The sequence below is a fragment of the Ctenopharyngodon idella genome, chromosome 3 (assembly GCF_019924925.1).
Source record: "Ctenopharyngodon idella isolate HZGC_01 chromosome 3, HZGC01, whole genome shotgun sequence".
Classification (NCBI taxonomy): domain Eukaryota; kingdom Metazoa; phylum Chordata; class Actinopteri; order Cypriniformes; family Xenocyprididae; genus Ctenopharyngodon; species Ctenopharyngodon idella.
In genome coordinates, this window is record NC_067222.1 from 35,984,758 (window position 1) to 36,002,059 (window position 17,302).

The window sequence follows — 17,302 nt, forward strand, 5'->3', positions numbered from 1 at the left end:
TAAAACAAGATAAAAACAAATGTTCTCCACTGGTGTGGGTTTGAACTTGTTTTTCTGAGATATCTTACCATGTGATCCACGGTACTTCTTGTTCGCTGTCCGGCAGCAAAGGCAAAAAATAAAAAATAAATAAAAAGACAAATACCAGCCAAAACAGTGAATTTACAGTATGCATGTACTGTATACGCACATATGATTCACATAAGTAGGGAATGTTGTGGCATCAATAGGGCCTAACCCCAAAAAACACAAACTGGTCAACAGGAATGTTGTTCCAGGATCTAGGAACATTTCCTTCTTGTGTAAATCATATTAAACTTATATGTGGGTGTTTCTTCAACTATGGGCAATTTTGGTCATATGGCACACTTTATTTTTTTTTACCTTGTCTACAGTGTCATTTTTTTTTTTTTTTTTCCCAAAAAAATCCTCACTACATTGTCAATTCCACCACATCTTTAATGACGTAATGAATTTCTTATTATTTTGTGATGGAAATTATGCTGTTGGAAGTGAATCTTTAACATTTTTTGGAATAAAATGCTGAATAAAATAAAACAACTTCTTTGTCTTTCTAAGGCTAATTTCATATCTAGAATTTCATGTATACTGAATACAATCAAAATATTATTTTCAACCTTTTTTTTTTTTTTTTTTACATAATTTACTAAAAATACAGCTTGAATGGTAATGTCGCAAAAAATACCTTCATTTACATTAATTTTTCTTTGTTTTCTTCACACAACATGCACTTCATGTTTTATTTTTCACTGTTGTCTCTTTGGTAAACAAGTACACTAACATTTTATTTAAAATCATTTAAAGCTGCAGTCTGTAAGTATTCAGCACAGATGAATCTAATGTTTTGACGTTCAATTTCTGTAGCCACTCCGCAGTCCGACGTCTTTTGCTTTTGACTATGGGTGAATCTCCAGTTGTCACTGTTAATTGTTAATTGTCAGTAACAGATAAAGTTGTTTGGACCTTTCTGGATTACAATCCGTCATCAAAATGACACATTTAATTATTGCAGCTGCTGTGAGAAAAGGCTATAAATGATCCGCCGCCTGCAGCATCCTCACATATAGCCTACTAGCTGGGACTCCTTCTTTACGCAAACAGACGTGACGTAATGACGCAAAGACGAACGGCTGCATACTCGTGTTTCCTGCTTAAACCTACCAGTACCATTTGAATTACAAAACATTATTATAAGTTTACTGTTGTGAGTTGGGCTAAGGTAAGAAGACCTTAATCTAATAAACAGAAAAAGTTTTAATTAAAATCTACTACTGGAACATGGATAAGTGGCCAAATTTGAGGAAACACCCATATATGGTATAGACAAACTATGTAATTAGTGAAATGTGAAAATGAGATCATAATATATTCAAAACAAGATTTAAAAAGGTTCACACTGCACAATGACAGTCTATATGCGTTTCTATATTTGGACCTGTTTTTACAGCAGCACAGCAACCCTGAGACACGAATAGAGATAATGTACAAGTACATGACCTACAGTTAATTGCAGTTGAGATGTGGAGGAACATGCCAGAACAGCCTTTTCAAGGCTGGAGAGAATTGGGCAGAGACGATAAATAGCAGAAGAGGGGTGAAGACGTCCTTGTTTTCCTCCCCTAAATCTGTCGTCGCCTTAATTTACACAATGCCTAATGAATTCCTATGAAGCGTAAAAGGGTGATCTGATACCACACTACACACACCACACACACACACACAAACAAAAGAAAGAAAGAAAGAAAGGAGAACAGCTGGCAGATTGACAGGCAAAAAAGACACTAAAGCTATAAAATATTCAGTGATTCAGGGACTGGGGAAACTTCAAGGCACATGTAGGAGTTTCTTCAGAAGGTATTGTCACACAAACAGGGCCAGATGAGCGAGCCGGGCGTCCACAGAACACGGCCGAGAAAATATAAGGAAATATGTGCATTTGTAGATAATGCCTAAGAGACAAATATTTGCTTTGTTGTTGCACGGCAGGTTTAGCGTGGATGACGAACGTAGCATGTCGGCGTAAAAGAAGAAGATAGAGGCAAACAGCAGTGATCCACCAGCACACTGAGGACAGACGTGTGATTTCTAGCAGTGTTCGTGAATCTGAACGACTGGCACCTGGGAATAGGAGGTCGGACTGACATCAGGAACCCGAGGGTCTATAAAATGAACCAGATTAGATGGGAGGCTTATTCTCATGCTTGTTCCATAATTTATACTCTATGGGGGTATTTTTCTTCATAAATATTACAAATAACGGAAGACAACATTTCGAATTCGGTCATGCCCTATGACAGATGCAGCCCCAAAAAAGAAACATTCCCAAACAATAGCAATGGAATCGCTCTGACCTCATCCACACCTTACGCTGACAGCTGATGTGTGACTTCTGATTTTAAGTGCTGTTTCCAGCCTACTAGTTCTGTTAAGGTGAACTGCTGGCAGGTGTTAGCTGGTGAATAAAGACAGAGCTGAGGCTATTCCAGTGCTTGTCAATAGCACACAGTGGGGTTTGGTTCCTCACGGACTTGTTCTGTTTGTGTTCTGTCACTTGTTTGCCAGGTAAGGAGGGGGTGATGGGACCACTCTGCTAGTCCGGGTTGTCCCTGAGGCCCTGCAGGCAGAAGCTGGCTCTCAGGTCCTATTTAGACAGACTCCACATAAATGGATTTGAACAGGATTGGTGTCCCAGATTGCTCTGCGTGTGTGAGGGCTTGATCCATATTCATTGTTAGTTTGTTTGGCATCTCTTCACGGGCAGACCCTGTTGTGGTCTTCACTCCCTCTTTCTCACATCTAACCCCGCAGGCAACATGCTAACTCATTCAATGTGGTCTGTCAAAACGGGATGAGCTCCTGAGGATTAATGGGACAGTTCAGCAAAAAATGAAAAACAAAAAAAACAAAAAAAGTACTCATTCTCATATAGTTACATATACATACACAAAAAAAGCCAACTCATACTCATCTTTTCCAAATAAAAACTGTTTGTTACCTCTCTCAAGCTCCAAAAAAGACAAAAAGCTTCACAAAAGTGATCCATATGGCTTAAGTCAAACATCAAAATAATTCATTATTATTGTTAACAAAAACTAAAATGAAAACTAAACTAAAATATTTTGGTTACCTGAAATGAATAAATAAAATCTATCATAATTGAGAAAAACTAAAATAAATGTTCATGATGCCAAACCTAAAAAAAAACTTTTTCAGTTTTGAAGTCACAGTTTAAACTATTATTATTTTTTTTTTTTTAATTAAACAGTGGTTTATTGAACAAATTATGTCTGTCTTTAGATAAACAAAGTCAATATTGCTGCAACTGGCAGCAACACACACTGAAGTTTTGGGGGACGATATTTTGGATGCAAAATACGTTAGCAGAATATTTTAGAATAAAGTTAGTATCATTGCGCTCCCATTTTAATCCGCTCCATCTATTTGACACGCATGTGCACGTCGACTCTCATTCACTGATGTCTGCAAAGTTAAATATAGACTCACTTGCGGTCAGGATAATCAAAAATGCGAAATGGAAATACAGGTAAGTATACATCCGTAAGATATAAGTTGTATGCAAAGGAAAAGCATCGCAAACGCATTAAACAACAGTGTTCGGTACATATGTGTGTACTGTTACACCCCCAGCCACTAGTTAATTAAAGTTTTATATAAATGGTGCATAAACAAGCATGGTATTTTACAACCTGCCTTGATTAAACATGAAAAAAGCCAATAGATTGTAATAATTTAGAAATTATACACCAATAAACTGATAAAAAAAAAAACCAAAGTGAAAACAAACAAAAACTCAACTAAATTGAAAAGAAACAAACTGAAGATGAAATAGAATAAAATAAGAATAGTGTAATTTAAAGATGCAAAACTATAATAACCCTGAAAAGAATGATTTGTTTATGACTCGCTTGACTGAACAATATGGTTTGGAAATATATTAATGATTAATGATCATTTTTGGGCGAACGATTCATTTAAAGAGCTGTTTCTTCTTGTTGCTGGCACCAAAAATGCTGTGAGCAGTCTTTGATATCACCACAATACCAATGCAAGCCTCTGAGCTAGTCACACCTGCAAACAGCCATGGAATCCCGAGTTAGATGTTTTTAATGTGACGGATTTTCCAAGCGTCTGTTCTGCCAAACCATGGAGTTGCCTGTTAGAACGGTAGAGGTTGCATAGGATGAGAGTGAATGGTCTACATTGTTGCTCTGAAGTGACGTCCCCTTAAATCTAAGAGCTGGTGTGGAGGTAGAGGTTTTTTAAAGGGTCTTTGTTACCAGCTCTCTGAAATTGTGTTCAGGTAGCACATGGTAGGTGTGGGATGTGGCATAATTAGCCTGAGCGAAACCCTGCTCTCTTTGAGTCTCACATTTCAGACATGCACTTTTATTGTTTCCCCCAACTAGGAGGCAGAACTTCAAAGTAATGGACCTGAAAGTCTGCTCTTAGAAACACCAGTGACTACAGCTCACCTCAGCCTCTTTCTGAGTCTAACATGGCAAAAGAACATTTGGGGCCGTATTCACAAAACATCTTAAGGCTAAAAGTAGCTCCTAACTTGCCGATTTAGAATAAAGTCTTAAAAATAATGGGCGTGTCAGTCCTAATTTTAGGACTCCTAAATTTTTGCTCTCAGAGTATTTTACAAAGCATTTAGCGCTAAAACTATCTCCTAAATCTGTGAAAAACTAGGAGTAGTCAAGAGGACTCCTAAGTCACTAAGACAAAATCAAAGTCCTAAATGATAGTTGGTGCCAATCCGCCTTAGCAATCCGCCCAAAGACACTGTACACCATTGAGGCAATAGCGATAGAGCATTGGGTGCTGAGCCTTTTCTTCATAAATGCAATACATATTACATATACATATAGATTTGAATCTACAATAAAACGCCAAAAATAAATCTTTACCTGTGGCAATTGTTTTCACTAGTTCACACTTACAAATGATCAAATAGAGTAAAAAAAATATATATAACAAGCGTATTTGGCGTGCTGTCCAGGGGGATCAAGGGCTCCGAGCTTGGAATTTTGCCCAAATCCAGAGTTCTCCTCGTATCCCAGCCAGCCAAGAGTGAGGAACGGGTTGGCGGAGGGATGCAGAAAACTGTCGAGGACGAGGTAACTATGTGAGGTAACCATGTCGGCTCTTGTCTGTGTATATATACCTCCACTCAAGCTGATTAGACAGAACGTTTGAATGTTCTCCTCCAAAACTTTGTTTAAACATAATTGGTCACTTGAATTCTGCAATCTCTCGAGATGCAAACATGTAAGAGGCCGACAATTAGCTGAACATGTACTAGTTTAATTAGTGACACTTAACCTACATTTTAAAACCTTTAACTGAATATGGCAACATTTTTATTTTAAAACCTTTATTTGAATATGGCAACATTTTTATTTTAAAACCTTTATTTGTATATGCCAACATGATACCTCATTCTACAATACTTCTATGACGATAGCTACCATTCTGCAGTATTGGTACCCTCTCATATCAGGCTTCTCTAAAATATCCCATGAGTGTTTGTGTAAGCGCTCTGTGAAGAGCATCAAAGGTTTCTATTTACAACGTGTTTTTGCAGCGTTGAGCAATGTAGCCAATCACAGATATATCTGTTGAGTAAGTGAATGCAATGGCCAATCAGATGTGTTTAAGTTAGTCAGAATCTGCTCAACACCACTCACAAGGGTGGAGTTTTTGTTCAGCACGAGTTCTGCATGCTCTTGAATCCTTTCATTACAACCAACAATGTATAAACATGATTCGCTGACAGAGACTCCTCCCCATCAGCCAATCACTGTGGGCATAGTCCATAGCAACGAGGTCAATCCCGTCCTTTCTCTTAGCTTAAGACTTCTCTCTATTCCTTAGTAAAAGTTGGTCTCAGCAGCTTTGTGAATAGGTTTTAAGAGAAAACTCTTAGCTAAGAACTTTTACTGCCATTTAGGAGAACTCTTAGTGGTAAGATAAAATGTTTTGTGAATACGGCCCCTGATCATTATTTTGCAGAATTATGATATTTTGACAATATCTGCTCATACTTATACATTAAGAAACATTATATATTGCCATCAGGATATCATCGGAAAAAATTTAGCAGCAATTCCTTATATTTACTTTAAGCTCAAGCACAAATTTTCAGCTATTTATTATTGAAACATATATCCAAAATCAAAACATACAGATAAACTGTAACCATCTCTAATATTAGCTGATTTGTTATTAGGTTTGTTGTTTTATCCTTTGGAGTTGCCTTCTGATTTCTATCAATTCTGGTCTAGTGTGTAAATTTTGTACATAGAAAAAAATTAGATGTCATTTAACCATTTGGTCCATCTATTCAATGTGGATAACTTTGCAATAAAGAAGAGAAAGTTTATTTCTCTGGGGTCAAATGAAACACTTTCATCTTATAAAAGCACACCCTGTTCACTAAGCTATCAAAGGAGCTGTCAATCAACAGGTTTCCACCGGGCATTCAAGATGAATTGGACAAAGCTGCAAATGGGCAATATACCCCAGGTCTGGTGTGACCTACACAGAAGACTTTCATTAAATAAATCATAGGGATATTCTCCTTTTGTGTTCTTCTCTTTCACTTTAATGGATCTCTACCGCCAAGCAGACCCCACTCAACTTGCATTTGAGATTCTATTGTGACAGACGAGGTGTAAAAAGCTAGATGCATTGTTAAGGCTTTTGTCGCCCACGTACGGTACTGCATTAGCTCAGGCCAGAAAACAATAGATGGAGTGCGGATAACTCTTTAAAAATGGAGACCCTCAAATAGCTTTCCTTCAGTCACAGAGCCACATTGTTTCTGCCATCTCTGATAGCACTCGAGCTGCTTAGCATTCTCTCCCCACAAGCTCATCTTATCGATTGACACTTGCATTTCTTTGTAATGCAGACGACTGAACAATAAATACAGCCATACACAATCCAGACTGTTTGGACCTTATTCTCAGTCCCAAATATCCCCATCAAAGCAACTGATCTCACCCCATGTGACCCTCAGTTCAGACAGATGAGTGATTTCCCACTTCCCAGTGAAAGAATGGTGAAATAAAATAAGGACGATGGGCCCCAGAAAGTCAGGTCTGGAGTTGACACAAGGTGACCTTTTCAGTGTTCCATGTCAATCAAGTTGAAAGACAACCAGAGATCTGGTGCTAAACTTTAAAGAAGCTTGGTATTTTCACCTGGAAGAAGGGCATGACCGGATGTCTCGAGACGGAGCAGAGCGAAAGGACACGCATGACACTCTGGAGGACCAAGGAGGTCTATAATACCTGGAGAAAACTAGCCTACATTATCAACAGTAAAAAGCCTCCATGATGGATGGATAGATGGATGAATGGATGGCTGGATGGATGGTCGTCCCACCATGCAAAACAGACCTCATGCTAGTGACCAGCAATGCTGTAGAAATAAGATTTTCAGGCCCTACTCAAATTTTGAAAGGCCGTCAGCAGAGTAAGATGCTTTTGCCTGCAGAGCGTCTAGTTTGGGAACCTACCAGCAGGGGCTAACAAGGACATTCTACACCAGCCAAACCGTGACCCCTTGGGCATTTCACAAGGCAAAAGGGTCTGAGAGAGCAGCATGGGGCAGTGCATCAGACAAGGCGAGCAGACACTAGTGATATGCAGCAGGACAATAGTTTCTGGCGTGTCTCAACAGTAATTCACTTCATTACAGCACTCGATCCGAGAGAGAGTGAACTCGCCAGGTGTAAATAAGCATCTAATTGGATAGTAAAATTCACTGAGCATGTTAATAAAAGCAGGTGAGGACACTTTTTTCCAATTAATGATTTAATTATGCTGTTGCAGTGGGAACGTACGACACTGTTGGGGTCAGGAGTACTAGTTTAAAGCCCTGCAGAGATAAAGCGTCTCCTCTCTGATCAAAGGCTAGTTAAAGTAAAAGTGCCTTCTTGTCTTCTTACTTCAGACTTTTGCTGAATAAATGTTTTGAATTGGCAGCTGGCCCTGCCAAATTAATGTGTGCTTGTCCATTTATCCAGAGAGTGGTCTTGTAATTCAAGATGTGCTAGAATGTCTGTGAAATAATGAGGACACCAACTGTTTTTTGCACAAATTAATTAGTGTACAGCGATGCGTATGAACAACAGAGAGCAAGATTCAGGTTAGAAAAACAGCCTGAACCGTTTCAAATAAAATGCTTGTCCAGTAATCATCCAGAGAATAGACTTCTTCTTCAATGATTCAGATGGGTCGACAGTGTGCACAGCTGTAGCTCAAAAGCGTTTTTCCCCTTTCTTTTCCCTCATCTCATTAATATCTCATTCCTCTTATGCCCAGACTGGGTATTCAAACATCTGTGGCTCAAATAAGTATAAATAAATCAGACATCTTCCAAGGTGCAACAGCACAAAACAGTCATCCCACCAAAAAGATTTACTCGATTATTTAATGTGACGATAGCTACCATTCTGCAGTATTGGTACCCTCTCATATCAGGCTTCTCTAAAATATCCCATGAGTGTTTGTGTAAGCGCTCTGTGAAGAGCATCAAAGGTTTCTATTTACAACGTGTTTTTGCAGCGTTGAGCAATGTAGCCAATCACAGATATATCTGTTGAGTAAGTGAATGCAATGGCCAATCAGATGTGTTTAAGTTAGTCAGAATCTGCTCAACACCACTCACAAGGGTGGAGTTTTTGTTCAGCACGAGTTCTGCATGCTCTTGAATCCTTTCATTACAACCAACAATGTATAAACATGATTCATTGCAGAGCATAGACAGCTTCATTTATTATAGAGAGTTCCCATTCAGTCAGTCACGTTCAACGTTATGTCGATACTGACGTAATGGGGTCTTGCCTGGGAGCCCAATCACCTCCAAGTGGTACAAAACGAGCCAATGGGAATTGGCCAGTGAGATTTACATGCCGGGCCACACCCCCGGCATCCGGGTATAAATAGGACCGGCATACTCACTTCCATTCATACTTTTGCTTCGGAGCCGAGCGGTTGTACAGCCATCGCTCTTTCCAATTCACCTCTATTGAGATAAAAAATCTGTGCAAATAACAGCAATTTTAATTGCTATCAGGAGAATATTCCGAAAACAGCAATTTTAATGATGTTTTATTAACAAAATTCAGGAGGAGCAATGTTCAAATAACCTGACTAATCATCACGTCATTTCAGCCAGCTGTTAGCAATCAGTAATCAACATATCTACCCAATCAGCATGAGTGAAAGCATATATTTAGACACAGTCGACTCATACTATTTAATATCTGATTATTTGTAAGTGTGAACTCGTGAAATTGCTATTTTTCTTGCAGCTCGTCGTGGGATCTCTCTGCAGGTGTGATGGCGCATTCCAGCGGTGTTTGCATCCAGCTTGCCCCTGGGCACTTCGGCTAAGACTATTTCCCTAAAAGATCAAGCATGGCAGCGAGTGTCTTTTTAAAGACGCCTCTCTGTCCATGCATTCCAGGATGCGGTCGTTTCCTGTTTTCATCCGATGGCCACGGTCGCTGTGTCACATGCCCAGCATGTTGATACAACATTCGTGGGTGATTCATGTTCTCGAGGGAACATGATCATGTCGACACGCAGGTCATGACTCTCCTTTTTCGAAAGGGTTGAGTCCCCTTTGTTGTTGCCCAGACGCCGCTTGTGTGTAAAAGCACAGCCGGGGTTCAGTTCAACACTTTGGGAGACTGAGGGTTACAGCGAGAGCTTTCCACCGGGAAAAACCCTGCGGATCTCCCGCTCCTCAGCGTGTCATGTGCCAGTGAGCTGCTTTACCGGGCCACCGTGTCGCTCTGAGCGATTGATGTGAAAGATCACCTCGCCCCGCCCCCATGCCTTTCTTCCCTGAAGTGCATGAAGAACTTTGGTTAGTGCCACATTAGTGCCAAAATCTGTTCAAAGTTTTTCCTCTCTCACTACCCTCGTCTGTGGGGCAGTCAGGGGGTTCATGGGGGTTCCTCAGGTGGATTGTGCAATTGCGGTGCATTTATGCCCGCAAAGTGCTGCCACCTGGAGGAATCATCTGAATCGGATTCAGAGTTGACAGTCATGCTTTCCCGGGCCGCTGCGCGCTCAGACTCGGTCTGAGCGATTGCGGCTGGTGGATTTGTTCTGGGATCAGAGTGCAACGCAAAAGATCGCCTCACCCTGCCCCATGCCTTTCTTCCCGGAAGTGCACGAAGAACTTTGGCAGTATGGAGGCACATTAGTGCCAAAATCTGTTCAAAGTTTTTCCTCTCTCACTACCCTCGTCTGTGGAATGGTCAGGGGGTTCATGGGGGTTCCTCAGGTGGATTGTGCAACTGCGGTGCATTTATGCCTGCAAAGTGCTGCCACCTGGAGGAATCATCTGTGGCACCCATCCAGTGCCTGTGAGGTGATGGCAGTTCTAGCTGTTAAGCTTCACGGTGCTGCTGGACAGACCGCCTCCTTTTTGCATGCTATGGTCATCCTGCTGGTCAAGGCAACGCATGACGGTAGTTCTGAGCCGGGGTTGATGCAGGTCCCGCACATGCTGACTGACCTTGTCCTCTGGGCGAGAGAAGACGCGGCACGGGCCCTCGGCCAGACGATGTCCACCTTTGTGGTCCAGGAACGCCATCTCTGGCTAAACATTGCAGCGATGCGATATGTCAACAAAGTGCGCATTCTTAACGCTTCCATCTCACAAGGTTATCTCTTGGTGACACTGTCAGGGATTGCACGGCAGTTCCCGACAGTTCAGAAGCAGACATTCTGACCATGGTCCAGTTTGCTTGTCGCCAAGAACATCCCCCTGCGAGCAGTGCTTCCGCCAAAATAATACATAGAATATTAAGACAACAATGACAATAGTAATAATAATAATAATAAATAAATAAAAATATAAAATGGTGAATAAACTTTAAATAATATACTCATTTACAAATGAAAAATATCATTATAGAAATAAATAAATAAATTGAAATAGTAACAATTAAATAAAAAAAATAAAGAAAACATAATACAATTCAAGTCTTTGACATGTTTGTGGTTTGTACATATTTATAAATCCAAACAACAATGGTGATCGTGTTTAAATCAGTTTATCAAACTTAGTTACTATGATCAATTAAGTGGGAGAGTCTTCATATTTTCAAAGTATGTGATCATGGGTTGCAAAGTCTTATAAAAGTTTTGAACAGATCCTTTCATTAAATACTTCATTTTCTCTCATTTTAAATATGATATCAGGTCACATATCCACAGTGAAGCTTTGGGTGAGTTTGTTGACTTCCACTCCAATAATATTTTTCTTCTTGCTAGTAAGGTGGCAAAAGCAATAACATTTTTTACCTTATTTGTCAATGATACACCATGTTCTGGTACTCCAAAAATAGCAACTTCAACACTGGGTATTATATCTAAGTTAAAGGCCTCATTTAGTGTTTTAAATATGAATGTCCAATAGTCATTCAGCTTTTGACAAGCCCAGACCATATGAAAAAAGTCTACCTTATCACCTTTGCATCGATCACACAAATCATCAACATTGGGGTAAATTTTTGAAAGTCTACTTTTAGTGTAATAGGCACGGTGGATAACTTTAAATTGTATAAGACTGAGGCGTGCACAAGAAGTTGATCCATTTGCTCTATTCAAAGCCTCATCCCAAGTTTTGTCAGGTATTTCAATTCCTATGTCCTTTACCCATTGACCTCTAATTCTTTCAATTAAAACATTATTTGGGGACATAACCATCTTATGTATTGTCACAATTGGACCTTTAAGAACAATAGGAGACTGTAGAATTTTATCCTATATTGAAGTAGGTGGCACGTTAGGAAAAGTTGAGCTCTGAGCTTGAATAAAATGTTGGACTTGAAAGTAAGGAAATAGTTTGGACTGAGACAATTGAAATTTCTCTGAAAGGTCTTTAAAACTGACAAACGTGTTGTCTATATAAAAATCACTACACCTGGCTAAGCCTACTCTCTGCCACTGTGTATACGTGAAATCTATTTTACCAGCAGGGAACAAGTGGTTATTACAGAGAGGGTTTAGCATAGAAAAGTTGCTGAGTTTATGCCTTTGTCTAAACTGTGACCATATTTTGAGCGGAGAACATACAACTAGGCTTGAAGAGTACTTAGAGGGAGAAAATGGTAACTTCATTGTTATTAGAGCAGAAAGTGATGTAGAAATACAAATATTTGCCTCTGCAAGGAGCAGGTCTTGCTAGTTGCGCCGTACTGGCCCAATTTTGCTTTTCTCAGGTCCTTCCTCACCATATGGCACCCATGTCTCGACCTCTGGAACCTCCACGTGTGGTCTCCGGATGGGACGAGGAGGACTTAAGTGGCCTACCGCCAGCGGTAGCTGACACTATCACTTCGGCTAGAGCTCCCTCTATGAGGCATGCTTATGCCATGAAGTGGAGTCTGTTCGCTGAGTGGTATTCTTCCCTCCGGGAAGACCCCCAAGAATCTCTCTGTCGCCCTTGCAGGCCCACAGAGTGCTCCCTTCGAGCCCCTTGAGTCAGTCGAGCTGAAACATCTGACGTTGAAGACAGTGCTCCTGACTACGCTCGCTTCCTTTAAGAGAGTCGGGGACCTGCAAGCATTTTCGGACATTTGTCCGCTCCATTCCACTGGTATGGAAGACTTCCTCAGGCTTACTCCGGACGCTGGAAGGTTACGACATCTGGGGTAGCACTTGCATTGGGCACACCACGGCTTGCCAACATCTGCTTCCCCAACACTCGTAACGTGGTTCAGTTGCTATGGCGTTTTCCATTGGGACCCCGTTATGTCAGTATCGACATAACATCGAACGTGACTGACTGAATGTCAGACTGACCTAGACTGACTGTCTAGGTTACTACTGTAGCCCCCGTTCCCTGAAGGAGGGAACGGAGAAGTTACATCCCCTTGCCATAGCCCTGAATCACCGCTGAATGGCTGGGTTCCCTGTCTTGGCTCGTAAACAAAATAAGAATGGAAGCGAGTATGCCAGTCCTATTTATACCCGGATCTGGGTGTGTGGCCCGGCATGTAAATCTCACTGCCCAATTCCCATTGGCTTGTTTTGTACCACTTGGAGGTGATTGGGCTCCCAGGCAAGACCCCATTACGTCAGTATCGACGTAACGTCTCCGTTCCCTCCTTCAGGGAACGGGGGTTACAATAGTAACCTAGACGTTTTCGGAAAAAAGCTTTGTGTACATCGCATTGTAATTGACAGCTTCAGTGATTATAATGGCAGCGGTCTTTGCTCACTTTCTGTATATAATATTTTTCATGCGGCTAACTATACATTGCAAAATTTCTGGATTGACAGCCATATTTAAATGTGCAAATCCAACTGACAGTGATAACCATAGCAATGGATGGGAAAAAAACAATCTGAGACTGTATGTCAAATGATCTCTGCTTTAAGTCTTGGAGTGTAAATGCAAAATAACAGACCTGCCACTTTTCCTGTGTAATATGTTACTGTGTTGTTCATTTCATTACTAACTTTTCAAATCTGTCACTCAGTGACTTTTTACATATAAATTCACAGATTTTTAGATATAAATAGTTCTTAGCACATCTGTCCCAACAGTGATTTTTAATTTCATGAATGAATAGGATAAGTTGATAATACAAACTCTTTCTTTGCATTTATTTTGGATTTATTGTCAGCCCTGGGCTTGCAGTTCACACTGGTAGGGTACTTCGTGGATGACCGTGTTCGTCCACCACCACCGAAGACATTTTTGACACAGGAAAAACTCTGACACACAGTCCAACTGTTCATTTTTCCATTTTTGTAATTCAGACAAAAAGGCATCATAAAAATATTATCAGAATAACAATTTATGCTAAAATTTTATTTTTATGTCTCTTTTGCTGTAATGACACCAGCACTGGAGCTGAAAGAACTTGATGAAACCTGATGACCATGTTCTTAAACATGATTTAAGATGATCCAAAGAGCATCTTGAGCTTCAGTGGAAGAACACCTGATTTTTTCCTTAAAACATTTTTCCCTGGTTTAAATAATACATTGCAGGTTTTCAATACCCTCCCAATTCAGTATACATCATGATATAGACATCACGATTCAATATGATGCATCACAATATTATAATTGAATTACAATTGAAATTGCACTGAATGCATGAGTGTGCAGGAAGAGAGTAAGGGCCAGATTTATTCAACAGCGCAAATTAGCACAATACCATAAAAGTCGTGAAGGGAGTGGAAAGTTCTGCAGGTGATCTACTGACATTGCGCAAATTAAGGAATACAGACACAGCAGCTCATTTCCATTATGACCAACACAATCAACCAACAGCAGCACAAATTAGTGTAGAGTCGCAAACAAGCAGAGACAATGATAATCAGATGCGGGTAATCTACTTACAACACAGTCGCCTCCTCCTATAGTAAATCACATTGCATGATTTATTTAAATACTCTCCTCCAATAAATTCTTGATAAAATTCTTCCCTTCTTCTTGCATATGCAATAAGAACAGTCACAAACATAACCATCCATACCTTTTCATCACAAATTTTTCACTGCGTGTCTGTGAAATTTTTTAATGCCAAAAAAGGGTTTGTGCTAAATCTTGCCCTAAATATGTGGTATCAGTCTAAAACTTTATTGCGCTTTTGTACAGTACAGTGTCAGTACATAAATAATTATTATTATAAAGACCTGAAATATCAATACAATTTTGTGGAAAAAGAAAAAAAACTATGGATATATAATTGTATCAGCAGTCAAATCTTACAGACCTGTTTGGTTGATCTATTATCTATAATATAAATCATGTAAGATGAAGAAGATCTAAACAAATAACAGTGGGTTTTAAAAACATTGTTATTTCAGCTAAAAACATTCTGAACTGAAGCTAAGAATTGACTTCATCCCAATTACATTGGTTTCACAATAGCAGGTTTTGAGATAATTATTTTACAGAAGCCCTCGTGCTTCTAGACACTTCAAATGAAGGCTCACTAAAACCGACTGTGGCATCATTGATAAAGAAAGTCACGCACTACAAAAACCGTAATGAATAAGACTGGTAAATGTCTTGAATCTGAATCCACATTGCTGGAAGGGGAGAGCTCGGGATCTGTCGGAGACGCTGACTGCCTGATCTGAGTGCTGCAGGCAATCACACAGGCTTAAATGTTACACTCCCTCAACACCAATCTCCAGTGTCAGAGGTTCCTCCCGTACTCACCTCACCAGGGAGATCATTACGGAGTTCCATCTCCCAGCAAAATTACATGGCCGGCGCCTGAGTCGACTGGGTTGGAAATTAAGTTGCACAAATACTGTGGAGTGTGGTGCAGTGGAATGGGGGAATAATACAATATGGATCCTCCATGGCTCCTGACCTCTGGCTTGTAGCCTATGAAAATGTCTTATCGCTGTCTGGAGAAATCCCAAAGTTGTCTAAAAATCCAAAGCAGACTACTAACTTAATAGAAGTCCTATACCAAAGCCCTGACTGACGTTATCAAGATCGTATGAGACAGAGTGCATTCTCTTCAAACAAAATACTCATTAAAGCTGCAGTGTAATTTTCTCATTACAAAACACTTTTTATATAATATAATATACTTTATGCTCACCAAGGCTGCATTTATTTGACCAAAAATAAAGACAGTAATATTGTGAAAAATAATTAAAATATTAAATAACTGTTTTATATTTTAAATGTAATTTATTCCTGTGATGTCAAAGCTAAATTTTCAGCATAATTACTCCAGTCTTCATTGTCACATGATCCTTCAGAAATCATTCTAATATGATTTGACGCAAAAGAAAGATTTCTTTTTATTATCAATGTTAAAATCAGTTGTGCTGCTTAATAATTATGAATAGAAAGTTCAAAAGAACAGCTATTATTTTAAATAGAAATCTGTCATAACAATGTAAAAGTATAACATGGTTAATAAAAGTATAAATTTTTTTTATTTAAAAAAAAAAAAAAAAAAATTATTGACCCCAAACTTTTGAACAGCAGTGTAATATAATACACCACCATTCCTTCTATAATACACCATTTGTGAGAGCAGCATAGAGACGGATGCAGATCTGATTCCGCCCGGAATCCCACTCTTTCCTGAACTGTTGCTGCGAGGGGGAAATTTCTCCTCAGCCGGGGAGTGAAAATCAGGATTTGACACTTGCTCTCTGAGAGGTTAATGATCCAGCAGTCAAGGGGCTCCTCCCTTGAGACAGAGCGGGAGATTAGCACTCTGCAGTCAGGCTCAGGAAGAGTGTGGTCTGGGGTTTAGTAATGATGAAGGCTACCCCTTACATTCACAGCCCACTTGTGCATAGACACACACAATGGTGAGACATCGGCACACTTCCTGCCTAACTGCTGACTGCACGGCTGTCATCCCTGAGGGGGTCGTCAGTGGCAAAACACACACTGGTGTCGCCTTCCGGTCATACAGCACATGAGAAAGGGTAAATAGAGGGGAAAAAGAAAGCCAGTCGTTTCTCGTTCCAATTTATGACTGCACCGCAAAATGAAATTCAGGGAAAATGAGTTTCTCTTTGCTTTCTCTTCAAAGCGATCCCCAACTCCCCCCAGGTAAATTAAAAAAGAGGGACTACTGTTTGTCAGGAAAATACTCCTACTTTTAAAACTATTTAAATGTAAAATGGATTTTAAAAGCCAGATATAGCATTTCCACAGAGGATACTTTTAAAAGTGGAAAAAAGTATCATCACATTCCATTTTTTGGACTTTAGGATATATACAGTGGTAATACAATGGCATACTTTGAAGTACACTGAAGTACCATGTGAATGCCACTGTACATGCAGTGATAAGGGAGTAAATAACTACCATTTTTTTCATAATACATCAGTTCAGCTGTTTTCAGAACTGTGTAGCTTTCCAACCATCAATCTACTTTTTGATATGTAGTGACAAAACTTGACATCGGCAGGGTTTTTTTTCACATAAAGCACACGGTTTTACAGCCGAGGATGTTGTATGGTTACACTTTATTTCGATAGTCCATTTTAGACATTCTACTAACTACAAATAACTTTGTAGCTACTGTAAAAAATTATTTTCATGGTTTATCATAATATTTTTTCTTTTGTCAAATCAACTTAGATAACTAATGGTATTCAGATAACATAATATTTTGAGTTTCTGTTGATTAAACCAATCGCCTTCATTGTATTAAATCAAATTTTCAATTTCAATGAACTCAAAACTTTAAGGCGACCATTAAATCAACAATTCTTTTCAACATG

The 17,302-nt window shown here is 39.6% G+C and overlaps 1 protein-coding gene across 6 annotated transcripts in view; it reads right to left on the bottom strand.

The window, feature by feature from the left end:
* The window catches only part of sdk1a (sidekick cell adhesion molecule 1a), a 331,621-nt gene that overhangs the window by 114,419 nt on the left and 199,900 nt on the right, over positions 1 to 17,302 (bottom strand). For 4 of the 6 annotated variants that reach the window (XM_051886567.1, XM_051886566.1, XM_051886565.1 and 1 more), the window contains exon 6: positions 69 to 95. The exons of the other annotated variants lie outside the window; for them this stretch is intronic. In XM_051886567.1, the coding sequence (XP_051742527.1) occupies positions 69 to 95 (27 nt within the window). The remainder of the gene's footprint in view (positions 1 to 68; positions 96 to 17,302) is intronic. 6 annotated transcript variants of the gene reach the window in all.